This window comes from Lissotriton helveticus, chromosome 5_1 (assembly GCF_964261635.1).
Source record: "Lissotriton helveticus chromosome 5_1, aLisHel1.1, whole genome shotgun sequence".
Taxonomy (NCBI): Eukaryota; Metazoa; Chordata; class Amphibia; order Caudata; family Salamandridae; genus Lissotriton; species Lissotriton helveticus.
The window spans coordinates 1,626,998,236-1,627,016,542 of record NC_136065.1 but is presented as its reverse complement, the minus strand read 5'-3'; the positions used below and the strand labels follow the sequence as shown (position 1 = coordinate 1,627,016,542).

At 50.7% G+C, this 18,307-nt stretch overlaps 1 protein-coding gene across 3 annotated transcripts in view; it reads right to left on the bottom strand.

Moving 5' to 3' along the window:
* SLC12A6 (solute carrier family 12 member 6) overlaps nucleotides 1–18,307 on the bottom strand; it is a 784,900-nt gene that overhangs the window by 122,856 nt on the left and 643,737 nt on the right. For all 3 annotated transcript variants that reach the window (XM_078644820.1, XM_078644821.1, XM_078644822.1), the window contains one exon: nucleotides 8,305–8,500. In XM_078644820.1, the coding sequence (XP_078500946.1) occupies nucleotides 8,305–8,500 (196 nt within the window). The remainder of the gene's footprint in view (nucleotides 1–8,304; nucleotides 8,501–18,307) is intronic.

The following is an 18,307-nucleotide window of genomic DNA, read 5'->3' as shown; positions in this document are numbered from 1 at the left end:
CCAGCAACTAATCCTCGATGTACAAGAATAGATGCATCCCAGACCTGAAAACTTACACCACAACCACTATCTTCACCTTCGTAAACACCACAGAGCCTGAGGTGAGGTCAAAGGGCAGGACGGTGAACAATTTTAGCTGTTCAAACTTGAACAAAAATATTATTGAAATACAGTCACATGAAAGTGAAAGTATGCCTATTGCAAGTTCAAATACACCATACAGTCTCCTGGATCCAGGGTGGAAAGAAAATCTGAACCAGAATCAACATTTTGAACATGTCTTACAGAATGAATGTTCAGAAGTCAAAGTCGTGAAATTTGTCTGCGACCTTCGTCTTTCTTAAGGAACAAGTTACTTACCTTCGGTAAAGCATTATCTGGTAGAGTCAATATATAACTGCAGATTCCTTACCTTTGAATTTCCCAGGCATCAGATTGGATCCGGAAAATTTTGAGTGAGCAATACCCCAGCGCGCCGTTGAGTGGCTCAGTTCGGCTTCAGTTGGACATTCGTTGGATGTGATGTCGCGATCACCTATATAGGTGCCACTCCAGCATGCAGACGTCAGTTACTTTTCACACATTTTGCATTCCAGAAGCGCAGAGCCATGAAGTGAACTGACTAGTATGTGTCCAAACTGGGGCCCTGAGAAGGGAGCAACCATTGCCCTATAAATGTGTCCGCAGAGAGAGGAGGCATGGGTGGGTTTGTAAGGAATCTGCAACTAGATATGGTCTCTACCACATAATGATTTACAGAAGGTAAGTAACGTGTTCTTCTGATAGGGACTTCTAGCTGCAGATTCTTTACCATTGAATAGATACCCAAGCCATAGCATCCAGGCAGGGGGCTGCGGACAGATTGATTAAACTAAGAAGTCATGCTGGACCGAACAGGTGAAATGCCTATCCCTGCAGACCTGGCTGTCCAGGCAGTAGTATTGGACAAACGTGTGCAGAGATGCCTACGTTGCTGCCTGGAAGATGTACAGGACTGGAACACTGAGCCAACGCCATGGTTGCATATTTTCCCCTGGTAGAATGGGCATGTACGCCCTCAGCAGGCTGTTTTTTAGCCAAGGCGTAGCAGATCTTGATACAGTGAATGCTCCTGCTATAAATAGTTTCTGAACTGCACCACGTTTTGTAGCCCCTACATAGCCCACGAAAAGTTGGTCATCCACTCTTTTGTGCTGTCAAGGTAGAATGACAACTCTCATTTTGGGTCCAGATGGTCGAGTCGTTCCTCCTCTTTAGAGTAGTGGGAAGGAGCATAAAAGGTGGGCAGGATAAAAGATTGCCCCAAATGGAATGGGATCACCACCTTAGGTAGGAAAGAGGCCCCAGGGCGAAGCACCACCTTGTCCTGGAATATCATCAAATAGGGAGGCTTGGATGAGTCCTCTTATCTCCACCTTTCCCAGATGGCCACCCATCCCAGGAGTGACAGATCGGTCACTACTGTGAAATTTGTTTGGGGAAGGAAGAGGGGTCTGCCTTTGACCCAATCGTGGTTCGTTAGCCTACACTACAGGTCCTTTACAGTTCCCTCCGAGATCTGGACAGCATGAAAGAGATTCTCCCTGAAGCTGTGCCCACTGGGACTTCAGTTACCAGAACCTGTATATGATATCTGGCATGATTTACTAACAGGATGCAGGAGGCCATGAGGCCCAGCAGCCTCAGAGTCATTCTCACCAAAATCCAGGATAGTGGCTGAAACATCGGTATCATAACCTGAATATCCTGTACTCGCTGCTGGGAGGATCAGCCGGAAACTGGAATGTGTCCAGAACATCTCCGATGAAAGGGAGCATCCAAGAAGGAATCCGGTGTGACTTCAGCCCATTTATAGTGAACCCCAGCGAATGCAGAAGGTCCGCCATGGTCTGGAAGTGGAAAACGACAGTCCGCAGTGAGGCCACCTGCAACAGTCAGTCGTCAAGGTAGAGGAAGACTGACACTCCTCACCTTCGCAGATGAGCCTCCACCACTGCCATTAACTGGTGAACACCCAAAGGGCACTGGTAAGGTCAAAGGTGAGCACCGTGAACTGAAAGTGCTTGTGGCCTACCTTGAACCACAGGGAACACCTGTGGGCTGGCAAGATGAGGATGTAAATAGACATCTCAAAGTCCAATGCTACCAGCAAGTCTTCTTGGTCTAGGGCAGACAACACCCCAGCCAAAGTGAGCATCTTGAGTTTGGCCTTTTTGAGAAAGAGATTGACAGTTTAGCGGTCTAGAATAGGATGAAGACAGTTGTCCTTCTTGGGTATCAGAAAGTAGCGGGAACAACCACCACCGCCTACTTCTGATATCGGAACCCCTTCTATAGCCCCATTGGCCAGATGAGCTGTAACTTTCTTTCGAAGCAAGAAAAGAAGATCATCTATCAGCCGTTCATGAAATGGATGTAGAGAGGGAGAGAAAGGTTGGGAAGGGAGTGCGTAACACTGAAAAATGATCTGCAAGACCCATGTGTCGGATGTAATGGACTGCTAGTGGAGGAGATGAAGTTGGATTCTCCCTCCAACTGGACTCCCATGGTCTTTCATAACCAAACTAGGAAGGGCGTAGAGGCTGCAGTGGAGATGGTGGCGGATGACTTCTGGCAACCATTGCCACGTGATTGGATTACACCGCATCCACGTTCTCGCACAACTTGCGAAGCCCGAGTAGGACGGTGGATTGAGTATGGCTGGCGCAGTTGAAAGCCCCTTTCATAGCCTCGAAAGGGGCAAAAGGCAAACTAGAAGTGTGATGTCACTGAGAGGCCCATGGTCATGGCCGTAGTCCGCGAGTCCTTGAAGAAATCCAGCACAGAGTCTACCTTCTCTCTGAAGAGATGAGCCTCATTGAAGCACATGTCCATGAGGTTGGCCTGGACATCCCCCGAAAAGCCAGATGTTCTCAGACAGACATGGTGCCGCAAGGCCACCGTCAACAAAACCGCTCTGCCCAGTGAGTCAGTCGTATCCAGACCACACCGAATAGTGAACGTTGCTGCATTTCTACCGTCTTTCACTACTTGGGAGAGGATGACCCAGGGGTCCTCCGGGACCTGTGGCAGCAATTCCACAACCGTCTCCCATAGGGTATGGAGGAAATGGCCCAAAAGGCATGCTGTATTCACCGACCGCAATGCCAGGCTGGTGGAAGAAAACATCTTCTTCTCAAGTGTGTCCAGCCTTTTCGATTCCCTGTCCGGAGGAGCGGCAGGGAACGTGCCATGAGATGTTGAGGATTGGACCACCAAGCTCTCAGGGGTGGGGTGCTGGCTAAATAAACTAGGATCACCCAGGGCTGGGAGATGGCGGCGTGCTATTGTCCTATTCACAGGAGCCCCTGTGCTAGGCTTGGACCAAGTGCCTAGAAGGACATCCTACAGTGCTTCACTGACGGGCAAAAGGGGTTCAGATGAGGAAGCACCAGGCTGTAGCACTTCGGTCAAGAGGGTAGTCTTTACCTGCACTGAGGGCAGCTTCAGGACCTCTGCTGCCCTCTTCACCACCTTTGCATAAGATGCTCCCTCCTCCATGGCCACAGTAGGTGGAGAGAGCATACCAGTTTCTGGAGAGGTGTCCAGCCCACTGGCCTCTGCTTGTCCCTTATACCAGTCCAAATTCTCAACAGGGATGTATAACTAGTGTTCTAACGGGTCCAGTGACTCCTCTCAGTCTTTCCCCCATGCCTGATTGATGCAGTTCGGACTCCAAGTCGCATTCAATTCTGCCTTCATCACTGGGGTGCACAGCAGTGGTGTGTCAGCAGTGGTGTGTCAGCAGCGAAGTGCACAGCAGTGGTGTGTCAGCAGCAGTGGTGTGTCAGCAGCAGTGGTGTGTCAGCAGCAGTGGTGTGTCAGCAGCAGTGGTGTGTCAGCAGTGAAGTGCACAGCAGATGTGTGCCAGCAGTGAGGTGCACAACAGTGGCATGTCAGCAGTGGGGTGCACAGAAGGGGTCAGCAGTGATGTATCAGCAGCAATGTGCAAGAAGCGTGTCAGCAGCGGCAGCGTGTCAGCAGCAGCGGCCTGTCAGCAGCAGCGGCCTGTCAGCAGCAGCGGCCTGTCAGCAGCAGCGGCCTGTCAGCAGCAGCGGCCTGTCAGCAGCAGCGGCCTGTCAGCAGTGGCGTGTCAGCAGCGGTGTGTCAGCAGCGGTGTGTCAGCAGCAGCTTGTCAGCAGCAGCTTGTCAGGAGTAGCGGAGTATCAGCAGCGGCTTGTCAGGAGTAGCGGCGTGTCAGCAGCGGCGTGTCAGCAGCTGTATGCCAGCAGCGGTGCGTCAGCAGCGGCGTGTCAGCAGCGGCGTGTCAGCAGCGGCGTGTCAGCAGCGGCGTGAAGCAGTGGCATGTCAGCAGCGGAGTGTCAGCAGCTGCATCGGCAGTGATGTATCAGCAGTAGTGTGTCAGCAGCGGCGTCAGCAGCGATTCCAAGAAGCCCTCGCATGGCGAGAGTAGTGCATGCGCGCTGCTAACGCCTGGCAAGACCTATTGAAGAAACGATGGCCCTGTGCGCGCCGCTGCTCAGATGGCCCGGCGGGGTGTAAGTGGTGGAAAAGGTCGGACTGATGGCCACAGCCTGTACAGTAGCGGGGACCAGGGTACTGACGCCGGCAGCAAGCTTGAGCTGCTTCGCTTTTAGAGCCCAGACGCGATAGTCACACTGCCTCCTAGCTCTCAGATCAGAACACAGTGAGACAGCCGGTGTAATAAGCACTCAGCCACTACGGTCACTTCTCATCATCGCATAACGATGATCAAATTGCATTTGAGAGAGTGCGTGATCTCGTAATTTATGGAAGACGATCCAGGGCTACACAGAACTTAAGCCGTCAGCCATACCACGGAGACTCGTGACGTGTTTCCCACAGAAAAAGCATGGTGTGTGTCAGAATGGTTAAATGGAGAGCAGCTTGTCACACAGGCACAGCGAGTACGTCTTCATCCGGCTGGTGTGCAGTGCATGATGAGGAACTGTCCTGCACGCGTGCAGAGCTTTGTCTCATTCCCCGGCAGTGCCTGCTAGCATGTCCAGCACATGTTGATTGTAGTGTCCGAGAGACTGCAGTGCACAGATGCAGGTTTGTAGATGACTCTTTCTGCGCATGTGCAGCGCATGACGAGAAGCCGCAATGCACGCGTGTAGTGCCTGTTAACGAGCTGAGCATACATAGGCAACGAGTGTAAAAGCACACACAAAAAAGTAAGTTGAAGCACGTAGGAACACTGATAGAAAAAAAAGAATAAAAGTGAAAGCTCATTAAAAAAAAAAAAACACGCACAAACACTAAAGTTAGTAAAAGTGCACGACCGTGAAATCTCATTAAAAAAAAACTAAAAACACAGATGGCCCAAGTTAGTTAAAGCACATGACAGTGAAAGCGCTTTAACAAACAAGCCGCGCTGAAGAAATAAAAGGAGCGTCAGCCTTTGTTGAAGATAAACGCAGTAACACCAAAAAAAAGTGCTTATCGGCTAATTAAGAGATACTGTCTCCCCCGCAAGTAAAAGATCCAATGGCGGTGGGCGGGGCCAAAAGCGGACAGGGTGGCAACCCTCAGTGAAATGATTGCCTCCGCTACAATCATTACACTGTGTTTCGCATAATCCATGACGCAAAACGACGCGCATGAATCAAAATTGCTGGCGGAGCGGAGACAGAACTTCTGGAACCGTATGGATTCCAAGAAGCTCTTGCATGGCAAGAGCAGCGCATGCGCTGCTAATGCCAGGGGAGATCTAAAAACAAACTGGAGCAACTGGCACAGTTCGTGAAAATACCAAAAAGTTAGCACCAAATATTTATCTTAAGGTTTGGTGCATCAAATTTCATACTGTACAAGTATCAGCAATACTAATCTGTGTGAACCCATGCTAACAGGTAAACGTCCGAATCAATATTAAAAATAATAGTCAAGCATTAGTAAAAACATAACCATGTGCAGTAGTTTCATTTCTCCCAAAAACATCAATTGTTCATACAGTACTGAAAAACGTGTGTGCTCGATTGGCCTCACGCTAGGAAAGAAAACAAGTAAGTGCTTATCGAGAGAAAAACAACAAGGCTGCTCAATTCCAAACCATGTCGTGTTCCATTCATTACCCAAATGCCTAGCATTTCTGTTTTAAAAAGACCAACATGTGTCAAAACGGTGCTCCAAAATCAGCGCCACATCGGAAACGTTTTTTTTACCGCTATCCCATGACCGGTTTTGTAAAAGGCTTTCATAAATGTGTTATGTAGAACCAAAGAAATATATGCTTACTCCAAGATTCAGAATACCCTCAAACTAACTAACAGCTATCTTTCACTACTAAAAAGCTTTTCGGTTCTCTTTTCACAACCACTCAAACAAGTCACCCGTTAAGATTGTAAGATTGAGCATCAAAATCGGTGACATCTTAAAAAGGTCCATTTCACCAGTCTCCTGTGAATTCTGATATTTGAAAGACTTCTTGGAAGTGTTATGAGAAACAAACTCAATGTCTATGTAGTTACTGTGTGATAAGTGTATGCAAATCTACGCATCCGGCAGCTAATATTCTACACATACCTACACAAATGAATAGACCTAAACAAACAAGGTGAGAAAAGTATGGTAAAATAAAACAATGCCCACACCTTCATTGTGATGATAAATAAATGTAACCCCACCCTCTGGCCAATATCACAAATAACAAAACATTTTCGGCCTTTCACATAGTCCCATAGGCTGTAAAGTGTTCAATAATTTGTTCCATACTATCTTCCTTTTGAGAAGTCTTTTGTTATTGTCAACTTCCAACAACAAAGTGACCAATTCCGAAACCTGGAACTTTAGTTGAGAAATACTATGCTTGCATTCTTGCCAATGAGTAGCCACACTTGATTTTTTGAATATTACTGTTGTATTCTGTAATTTGAGTTTTTATTTTCCGCACAGTTTTTCCGACGCAAAGTAAACCATAGGGACATTTTAAGCAATAAATGCAGTTCATGCTATCACAGGTGGCTGAATGTTGTAAGACAGTCTTATGACCTTTTTGAGGGTTTATTACTGTTCTTCCTGTAATGACATTATAGCAATGTATGCGACAGTTGCATCTGACTGTTCCACTATGTTTGATAATTTCCTATTACAATCCGAGAGAGTATCCTTGATATTTTTAAACTCTTTGGTAAGGAAACATCAGTTTCTCACTGAATAATTTAACAAAATCTTGTTCTGAATGCAAAATTTCTCATTGTTTATAATTCTTTTAATGTTGAAATTCATTGTAGGGAATTTAGACAGTAATGAGAATCTGGTTTTAGCAGTGTTGCTTGTTCTTTTTTAACAAGTAAATTCAATATTCGGAGCCCTTTCCACTGATTTATTTACATAGCTTTCTCGGGCTCTGAATCTGACCTTGTATTCCTCCTGTATATTCAGATATTGTTCAGACGCTGAAGTAATCCTCTTCAGACATATACATTGAGAGTGAAGGGGATGTATTTTTAAGGAGTCTGGGTGGAAAGTTGAGTAGTGAAAGCCCTTATTTCTACCAGTTGATTTTCTAAAGACACGGTTGAAAATGTTGCCTCATTAATGCTTACTAAAACATCTAGAAATGCAATTTGGCGATTGTCAAGATCTACAGAATTTCTGTAAAAAAATTATGGCCTAAGGAAGATGTTGAGTGAGGGCAAACACTTGGAAAAAATACTTTTTCAGTCAAAATATAAGGTTTAAAAATTGGTGAGTTGCAGAATCATTCTTTTAGAAGCTGGAAAAATAAGTGGTGCTCTGAGCCTACTGTCAGTAAATGGCATGAAGTAACTGGTAAACTCCCTAAGGGAGCATTGCCTTAATTGTTAGCCAGAGCACAGAGTTCAGTCTATCGGTCTGTGTTTGGCTTGAATCAGATACTTTATTATTCAGGGCTCACAGGGCAGCAAGGCTGTAGTTACTCTGCAAATTCATGTTATGCATTAATGTTTTCAATTAGACCTCATTATAAAAGAATAAAACACCAGAATTGGGTAAAACCATCTTGGATAGGCTGCAGTACATGGTAATGCGCTTAAATTTATATGGTTTTTACCATTTATTTTGATTCTTATATTTTTGGTAGGAAGTGTTCCAGTATTCGACAGGTGGGTGGGATAATGCTTTTGTTTATAGCTATAAGATTCTACAATTCAGAATAGCAGTTTCTTCTGCCATGGACCACAGTTCTTGATTGGGTCTAACTACTCAAGATCAGCAGGAGAGCTCACAAGAGTCGTGATATATGTCAAAAGTCATTCAGTGTTATACACACCAATGTCAATATGGAAGAATACCTACTGATAAAGGTTTTGTAGGCTCTGGCATCCTCGCTCTGTCTCCATGCATTGGGCCAGCCCATGAGCACTGTATTGTGCTTCATACCGCCCAGACCGCAGGACTGGATGAGATGCGAAAGGCCTTCTCGCAACTTCTGTGCAACCACCAGCTGGCAGAAGCCCTTTGTTTTTTCCTTCTCCATAACATGCTTGATTGTCTGAAACAAATCATAAGGGATAAAAACACGTTAGGGAAGCCTGAACGGAATTAGCTACTTGTAACTCCAGTTTTCCTGCATTGCTTGAATCATTCCTCGTTGTCAGCCTGGGAATCCCTAGTAACTTTAAATAGCAACAAACAGTGTTAAAATGGCCATTGGCCTCAAAATAGTGTTTGTTTAGTACTGCATCCACCTTATTTAAAACAACCTGAACAGCAGCCAGAGAGCTGAAACTATGGAGCTCTCCTGCTTCCTCCAGAGACCACTATGGCTCAGATTTTGTGAGGTGTACATACCATAATACTGAGCCTCAGACTAAGGAGGAGGGACGGTTGCATTTGAATATATAAAATATATCAACGCTGGGAAACTGGAGTTACAGGTGAGCATTGGATCTTTCATATATTCATTTTTTATTTTTTTTTATTTTTAAAAGACCTTTATTGTCGAACATACATTTTACACGGCATTTAGCTTACAACCCAGATGGGCCAACTGCGATTAATGAATATTGCACTAGATGGGATAAGTGAACACAGCTTCAAGGCCGACAACCCTGGGGTTCGGCAGCGCATATCAACATGTCACATAACTCTGCATGCATACAATCATTCAGTTCCGAAAGTGTGGGGTCTATGGATTTTCCTTATAGGGTCTGTGAGGTTAGAGTCGCTACGTTGGGTAGGTACTCATCAACAGCATTCGTGTCGGTCGAACCCACCATGTCTTTCGTGCGTCGTTGGGAAGGGTATCAGTGTGGGTCAACATTCAGGTGAATATGGCGTTATAAGAACGAGTGATGAGGGTGCGTAGTGTCGAAGCGTGTTCGGAGCGCGTGGCCGCCTTGCTCGCCCACCCTGACGAAAATGACTTCCATTTATCTCAGCACTCAGGTGATGCGCCTAGGCCCTAGCTGTCATGCCCGAGGGCGTCGTGTAGTATGAAATGCAGAGTTGTATTCGTATGGGCATGGTCTAAAAGGAGATGAAACCAGAGTATTAAGTAACTATAAAACAGTAACATGAGCTATGTAAGAGGCAGGTAGGGGTAGATAGGGGTAGAGATTGCCATACCGTTGAGAGGGGGGGGTTGGAGTCAGTGTGTCAGCCGTGTCTTATGGGGCAATCAGGTGGGAGACCGGGGGGGGGATTGGGGGGGGGGGGGGAGTGCAGGCTCTCCGCGTGGCAAGGCTACAGGGGGGGGGATCCCAAGGGCCCGTTGGGCGTATCATTCTGGTGTAGTCTCACAGTGCCCGGGCCTATATTGCAGCGTCGCGTGTGGTGACGCACGTCCGGGAGGGGGGCAGGCATTCGCCAATATGAAACAGCAAAGCACGTGTCATATGGTGGGCAGAGCACAGTGGTCGGAGATGTGGCGTATGGTGAACTGTATGTGGCTCGCAGGAACCGGTATTGGGAGGGGAGGGGGGGGGGGCAGTACACTTGTCTTTACGTAATCCCTAGTTCCACACATTTCTGCTGAAAGGAATGTAGGATGTCATCCCAGTGTTGCGCGATAGGGAATTTTCTGAGCCCCGCTGTCTCCTCCCGGTTCAGGACAGAACTCTCTGCCCGTGCCCAGTTCGTCAGCGACAGGCTCCAGTGTCTGATGTGCGGGGGTGTTGCAGCCTTCCATCGCTTGGTAAGCAGTCTCTTGGCCGTGATGAGTCCGAGATCCCAGTATCTGGTCTGGACTTTGTTTAGTCGCGTACGTTTGTACAATCCTAGTACGCAATGTCGGAGCATCATGGTCACCCCTTCCCAGTACTGTTGGAGGGCAGGACAGAGCCAGAGCATATGGAGGAGGTCCGCACCTAGTAGGGAGCAGCGTCCGCAGGCAGTGTCTGTGACTGAAAAATACTTATTTATCTTGTCCGGGGTGAGATATGCGCAGTGCAATATGTAAAGCTGTATGATTTTGAAGCGAGGGTTGCAGGGGATGTTCGCTGGGCCAACCAGGATCATAGCCCACTCCTTGTCCGTCCAGTCCCTCCCCCTGTCAGTCGCCCACTTTTCCCTCAGCTGCACAGTTGCTGGGTGTGTGTGTAGGAGGAGTGCTTGCGTCAACCAACGAATGATGTGGGTGCCGTTGCTCATGACATGAAGGTATTGCATGAAGTGATGTGTTGATGGCTCACTAGACATGTCTCCCCAAGCGGCAGTCAGCGCGTGAATGAGGGACGCGTGTGATAGGAACTGCCCAGCCGGGAGGGATGTGTCTCGCACGAGATCTGCGAATGGTAGGAGGGCGCCGTCAGAGTATAGGTCGCCCAATGTTTCCACCCCCGTGGCGGTCCAGCTATCCAACCTTACAGCTGTTAGGGTCCCCGCCATTGTCGGGGTACCTAATAGTGGCAATATCGGCGCATAAGGTGTCGTCGCCCGAGTCAGGCGCAAGCAGCGGAGGAAGCACCTGCGCGCCACCGCGAGTAGCAGTTGTGGCGGTCGGGGAGTCCGTGTCAGCGGATGAAACAACACGTGGACCTGGAATAGGGACCAGATAGTGCCGTCCGTGGCCGTGTCTCCCAGGTTCTTACCACCTAGCCAGCCTGACACCCACTGCATTTGCGCTGCTAGATAGTATAGCTCCATGTTAGGAACAGCTAGTCCGCCCTCTGCAGTGGGCATGTAGAGTTTCGTCAATGCAATTCGAGGCCGACCCTGGTTCCAAATCAGGTCACGCATCAGGACCTCGAGGTCTCGGAACACCCGGGTAGGTACATAAGTCGGTATGTTTGCAAAGTAGTACAACAGCCTCGGTAGGACTATCATTTTTGCTAGGGCCATGCGACTTGGAACATTCAGTGGCAGTGTCTTCCAGAACCCAACCTGTGCTCGGGTAGAGGCAATCGCTCTCATCAGGTTCCCATCCAAAATATCTATGGGGTCTCGATAGATGTGTATCCCAAGGTATCTGAACGTGTTGGGGTACCACTGCAACCTCTCACCCCCGATGTGTATTTCGCACTCGGGAACGTTCGGGCTGAAGGAGTAAGCCCCCGATTTGGCCCAGTTTAACCGGAATCCCGATATTTCCTCAAAGGTGCCGAAAATGGCAGTTAGGGACGCCGGGACGTTGCTCAGGTCATTGACATACAAGAGAAGGTCATCAGCATACAATGACACTACATGTAGTCCGTCTGCCATCGGTATGCCCCAATCCATTCCCTGCGACCGGAGTTTCGCAGCTAGGGGTTCCACCGCTAAGGAGAACAGTAAGGGCGACAGTGGGCAACCTTGCCTGGTGCCTCTCCGCACACAAATAGGGTCGGAGAGTAACGCTCCAGTACGGACTCGGACCGTGGGTCTGCGGTATAAGAGTCCAACCATAGTTTGATAGTCGTCCCCCAGCTCGAATTTGTCCATGACCGCTCGCAGGTAGGGCCACTCCACCGAGTCGAAAGCCTTCTCCAGGTCTAGCACTAGGCACCCTGCTCGTGGCCACTGCCCCGTGGCATATTCCTGTAAGCGGAACAGGCAGCGGATATTGTGGGACGTATGTCTTGTCGGTACGAACCCATTTTGGTCCTGATGTACCAGCGCAGGACCCATAGGGGCCAGTCTGCGAGCAAGTGCGGAGGCAAGGATTTTGTAGTCCGTGTTGAGGAGTGCGAGAGGGCGGTAAGAACCCATCTGTGTGCTATCCCTGCCAGGTTTGAGTAAGGAGACGAGGGTTGCCTCATTAAGTGTTGGGGGCAAGGCGAAGTCATCTATAGCCGCGGAGTACATCTTTGCCAGGTGTGGGATCAGGATGTCCGAGGCGGCCTTATAGAACTCGGCCGGCAAGCCATCCAGTCCCGGAGATTTGCCATTCAAGAGGTTAAAGATGGTGTCACGGAGTTCCTCGGGGTCTAGTAGTGCTCCGAGGTCATCCTGTTGTGTCGCCGTTAGGGCAGGCAACTGTATGTCAGAGAGATACTCTGTGATAGCAGCTAGTGGGACGCGCAATCGGGAGTGATATAGGCTCGAGTAATGACTCGTGAACGCCTCGTGTATTTGGCGTTGGGAGTAGAGCAATCCGCCGTCTCCAGCCTGTATGGTCGATATTGGGGCAGATCGATCCTCTCGCTCGATCAGCCAGGCCAACAGTTTGCCTGGTCTGTCACCCTGTCTGTGGACCCGGGCAGAGTGTGCTGCAAAGTTGACGCTTCGCAAACGGTCTAGTAGGCGGTCATGTTTCGCCTTAGCTTCTGTCAGTCGGGCGGTCGCATCCCCCCCCACAGTGCGCTCAAGGTCTAGTAGTTCAGTTTCTAGTCGCGTCAGGTCTTGTTCAATTTGGCGTCTCATGTGTCCCTGTGTTCCCAGGCAGAGCCCCCGGGTCACCACCTTGAAAGCATCCCATTCGGTTTGGGGAGAGGACGCTGTGCCAGCATTGAGATCAAAGTATTGAGCCGATTGTGTGAGTAGGGAGTCGCGAAAGGTCGCGTCAAGTAAGAGGTCTGGTTGGAGGCGCCAGGTGGGAATGGGAGGATGTGTGTCGTCCCAGGCGATGACCAGTGTGTGAGGATTATGATCCGAGTGGGTGCGGCCCATATATTGTGTGTCTTGGACCAATGGAAGGAGATCGGGGGAGACCATGTATCTATCTAAGCGTACGTGCAGCGCATGTGCACCTGACCAGTAGGAATATGTGCGCGTTGCGGGGTTGCGTGTCCTGCATGCGTCGTGTAGGTGCCATTGCTGGGCCCAGTTGAGGAGGGCTTTCGTGGTGACGTGTGTCTGTGCATTGGCTGAGGGCGCGGTAGATCTGTCTAAGTGTATATCCAGGACACAATTGTAGTCGCCTCCAAGGATCCATGGGAGCCCATGCCAGGGCGCCAGCGCCGTGGAGAGGCATTCAAGGAAGCCGCCCTGGTCCGTGTTTGGGGAGTATAAGGAGGTAAGTACCACAGGGTGTCCATCAAGTCTGCCTCGTGCCATCACATACCGACCCTCCGCGTCTATCTGTGTGTCTATGACCGCCCAAGGTGTGCCCGGCCGTATCCATATGAGTGCCCCCCGAGCATAGGAGGAGTACTCCGTGGCGTAGATCTGCCCGCACCACCGTCGGCGCAGTGCATGTACCTCAGTCTTGTTTAGGTGCGTTTCCTGTAATAGTACTACATGAAATTTATGGCGACGTAGATATGAGTAGATTTGGTAACGTCTTGACGGTGTGTGCATTCCCCTCACATTCCACGTGCAAATCCTAATCTCAGCCACATCTACTATCATGGTAGGAGACACCCACCGCACCCGCCATCCACCCTCCAGGTGATCGCCCCCACAAAGCTCCCAGTCCCCCTCCCCCACCCACTTCAGACACAGACATCGACATATCTATAAAGGGTATAGGCAATTCTCTGAGGTGGAGGGCGGGAAATGAAACAGGGTGTGCTAACAGTGCTAAACAGCAGTAAATACCAAAAGGTCGGCAACGTAACATGTCGCCGTCCAAACGCGCCAAGAGGGCAAAAGAACAGTATTCAAGTCTAGGGGGTAACTTGGACTAGGCACAAGTTTGGCAGATCTCCAATGTCCAACCAAGAGAAGGTGGTCAGCGGCCCTTCCCCGGACCATAAGTCACTCCCACCATGTAGTCAAATGCGGCGTTCAAGTAGGTAGTGTCATCGCTAGTAGTGTGGCCGCAAGGGTAATCATGCATGTACAAGGGAGAGAGGCAAATCCCACTCCCCAAGGTCCCAGAGTAGGAATGTTTCCAGACAATATGGGCGGATGACATGGGCTTAGAGAAGTGGGGGAAACCCTGTAGATGGTCCCACCCCTTTATCACCTCCACAGCGTCTATACATCTGGATGAGTACTCACTGCGTCAGGGCCTCTCCCTCAGCCCCCAAGGCGGCGAGGGACAACTCCGGCAACGGCCCCCAGCCGCAGCATCTCAGCTATTGTCCGGCCTCTGGTCCCGTCCCCGCCGCCCTGGCAACATCCAATAGGTGTGCACGTGTTACTTCAATGGGGCATGTCAGCCGTTTGCGGCGTAATGTCTGGTAGTTCCACCGACAGTTGGGAGTCCGGTATCCCGTAAATAGCCTCATCGTCGCTCGGAACCATCTGTGGGCTCGTGGCTTGAACATTGTCTGAGGTTGGTGAAGCACTCAGTTGGGAGACCCTCCGGAGTGCATCCCGCTGCTCCTGGATCACTTGGTCCAGTGGTGGGGAGTGGCGTGCCGGGTCTTCCGGGCGGCCGGTTCTGTGGTCTCTGTTGCGGCGCCGACGTCGTGGTCCACGGCTTCGGGGTCTTGTCTCAGGGTTCTGCGCTTGTCTGGGCGCTGTGTCCGTTCCGCTGTCTAGCCAGTCGCTCACTTCCACAGGAGTATTAAAGAAGTAGGTCTTGTCCCGCGCCACTACCCTCAATTTCGCAGGGAAGAGTAGGGAGTACTTGAGGCCTGCCTCACGTAGGCGTCGTTTCATCTCCAAGAAATCGTGTCGCTGACGTTGCACCTGAATGGTGTAGTCTGGGAAGAACATCACGGTGGTATTGTCGATGCGGATTTCCCCGAGTCGTCTGGTTTCCCTCAGGATAGTGTCTCTGTCTCGGTAATTCAGGACTCTGAAGAGTAGCGGCCTCGGGTTGGAGCCGGTGGTATGAGGTCTCGTAGGTACACGATGTGCCCGCTCCACCACAAAATGGGGCGAGAGCGTGTCTTCCAGCAGAAGATCTCTCAGCCAGTCCTCCACTCGCTGAGTCGGCCGGTTGCCTTCCCAATTCTCCGGAACCCCAACGAGCCGGATGTTGTTGCGTCTCGCTCTCCCTTCCGCATCTTCAGCGCGGTCCTCTAGGAACTCCACCCTGTTCAGGAGATCTTGTACCTGTTTATCAGTTTGTGTGACCGCGGGGCCAAGGTCCTTCACTGTTCCCTCCAGCGTCTTGGTGCGATCAGCCAGCTTCTTGTGGTCATCTATCAGGTGGGTGAGGTCTATGGCAACGCTGTCTATCTTGGATTCCAGAGATGTTCTGGTCAGTTGGAGCGACTGTTCCATGCGCTCCATGGCGGCGAGCACATTGTCCAACCGCGTGGTTACTTGATCAGTTGCCATCCTGTGCAGCGACTTGTCGGATTTTCCCTTCGGCGGGGCCCCTCCGGTTCCAGTGCGGCTCCTCACCCCTCCGGACATGTGCAGGGTGACGCGGCCGACAGTGCAGTCCAGCGGGGCCAGGGGACGAGGCGATCGATGCCACTCGGGTCCGGCAGTGTCTGTGGTTCGCAGGGAGTCGCCACCTGTGCCTGTCGTCGCGTGGCAGAGCAGTTAGACCCTTGTATGCCTTCTGTGCTGGCGGCAGATTAGCGTAGTGGCGCGTCGTGGCAGGTCGTCAACCCCAGCTTCAGGTGTTCTGCGGTCTCAGCAGCCAACCGATCTCCCAGTCGGGAATGGTCTCACAGGCGCGAGGGTCTTAGTCTATCTCTGGACTGGTGGGGTGTGCCAGTCTTCACCATGCGTCCGCCGGGGAGTTCAGGGTCACCAGTTCACAGCCTTTGTATATTCCCAAGTATCTTTGCGGAGTATGGCAATCGCGCCTCAGAGTCTCCTCGGGGGTACACAGTTCCGTCCCCACCCCGGGCCCGCAACGTCTGCACCGCGCAGCCCTCTGCCTCTGTGGGGTTGGGTCTGTATTGCGTACACCGGTGGCCAGCCGCCACTGCGCCCCACGGGTCAGTCTGTCTCGAGGGGGCCCAGGGGGGGAGCGAGGCCTCAGCGCCTGGATCCAGAAGCCGTTTCCACCCACATAATGTGTTACGCAATGGGCGTTGGAGGTCGGCGGGGCCGCCGCGCTGCCAGTGCGTGGGCCCAGGCGTCGTGTGTGGTCCTCCGTGGATGACTGCCCCCCCGGCTCCGCCGCATGCGCCAGAAGAAGGTGTCTCGGCGGGGGGAAGGGGGTGTCGCAGCTTTCCCGCGATGTCTGGTGGGTGGGGCCCTCTCACCTCGATTCCCGGTCTCCACTGTGAGTGCCGGCCGCGCCTCCTCGGGCGCACGAGTAGATGGTCCGGTAACCGCAACCCAGGCTCGGGCGACGTCAGCCGCACGGCAGCGTCATGCCGGTTATGTTCGGGTCGGGTCTCCCGCGACCCCTCTGCGACGGGGGGAGAGAAGCAGCAGTCAGCAAGCCCAGATGGCCCCCAGGTCCCGGCTTCGGTGCGCGGAGGCCAGGCCTGGCCGGCGTCAGCACAGTGTTCTCGGCACTCCGGTTATGTCTCTGCAGCTCCCAAATTAAACGTGATCGAGCCCTCCGTAGCGGGGGGGGGGGGAACGCAGGGGCCAGAATGTCCAGGCGGCCCTTAGGTCATCGTCCCGATGTGTGTGGGAGTGGTCGAGTCTGGGCACAGGCCGCGTGGTGGGGCCCAGAGGAGAGGCCCGAGCCGCGGCCCCTCGCAGTTGCCCTCGCCGACCGGGTGGCGGCAAGCCCCGCCAGGAGGTCCTAAGAGAGTCCGGTGTCGCTGCGACGGTACTCCAATGCGAAAATCGCCCAGGACGTCGAGAACAGCTGTCTGTTGGTCCGCCTGCAATTTCTGGCGGCTCCGAGGAGAAATTCCGGAGAATCGGCCCGGGGAAGGGGAGCTCAGCTCGGAACTCTACCCGGGTGCGACCTTCTCCATTGCGTGCCTAGCCACGCCCCGGATCTTTCATATATTCATATGCTTGAATCCGGATAGCCAGCAGTACATAACATGTGAATAAAGACACAAGCAGCCATACCGAATTCATATAGGTTTTGTAGAACTGCCTCTTTCGCTGCTGAGTCGGCTGCTTCATTCACTTGTAGGCAGTAATGCCTGCCTGCTTTTCCATGTGGCTGCACAGAAAATGTTCTGTAAAGACACTCCCGGTATACAGTGCAGCCTGCAGCTGTTTTGCCATTCTTTTGGTAGAGTGTGCCCTCACTCTGCCCAGCAGCGGATGCTTTCCATTGTTGTGAGAGAAGGTGATGCAAGTGGGCAGCCAAATTACAATGCCTTGCTTGGAAATTGGATGGCTTTTTCCTGGATAGCCAAATGAGACAAATAATTGATCTGAAGAAAGCAACTCCTTGGTTTTGTTCATGTCGAACCTGATGCACCTTGGAAGATCCAGCAAGTGGAAGGATCTCTCAGCAGAAGTAGACAAATGAGAGAATGAAGATCTTAGGATGACAGGTTGATTCAAACGACCATTTGTTAGGACTTTTGGCATAAATTTGGGGTTGGTATGTGAACTCACCTCGTCTTTGGTGAAGCAAAGAAATGGCGAAAGACTATTGATTCTCCTTCTCTGTTTGCTATGGTGAGAGAAAGAAGGGCAACCTTTTACGAGAGGATTGTATACAAAAGATTGGTAGTGGTGTTCCCAAAGAAATTGGAATAAACCGCACATACACTGCTAGAGGTATATCAAAACAATACTGGATTAAACAGTAAAAAAATCTCCCAAAATATTAGAGACGGAGTGCTGCAAGGACCTATATCCCCCACTACCAGGAAGGATCAAAAACTCTTAATCCAAAGGATTTACAAGTATGTACATAATCAAAAAATAGGTCAGGAGAGCACAATCCTATAAAGTAATTGCATACAGACTGATATGATATACAGTCAGAGTAACATGTAACTGAAAACAAGGTCAGAAACTACTCAGGCGTAATAGGACGAAAGGAAGAATAAAGTTCAAGTTTCAGGTCTTCTTTTTCTTTATTAATTGTCAACGTGATTCTCAAGTTCATAAAACAACAGCCGACACGTGTTTCGTCCGTACTTGAAATAGGTACAGGGACTTTTTCAAGGCAAAATAGGGTAGAGTGATACGACGCATATGTTGTCAATCAATCCGA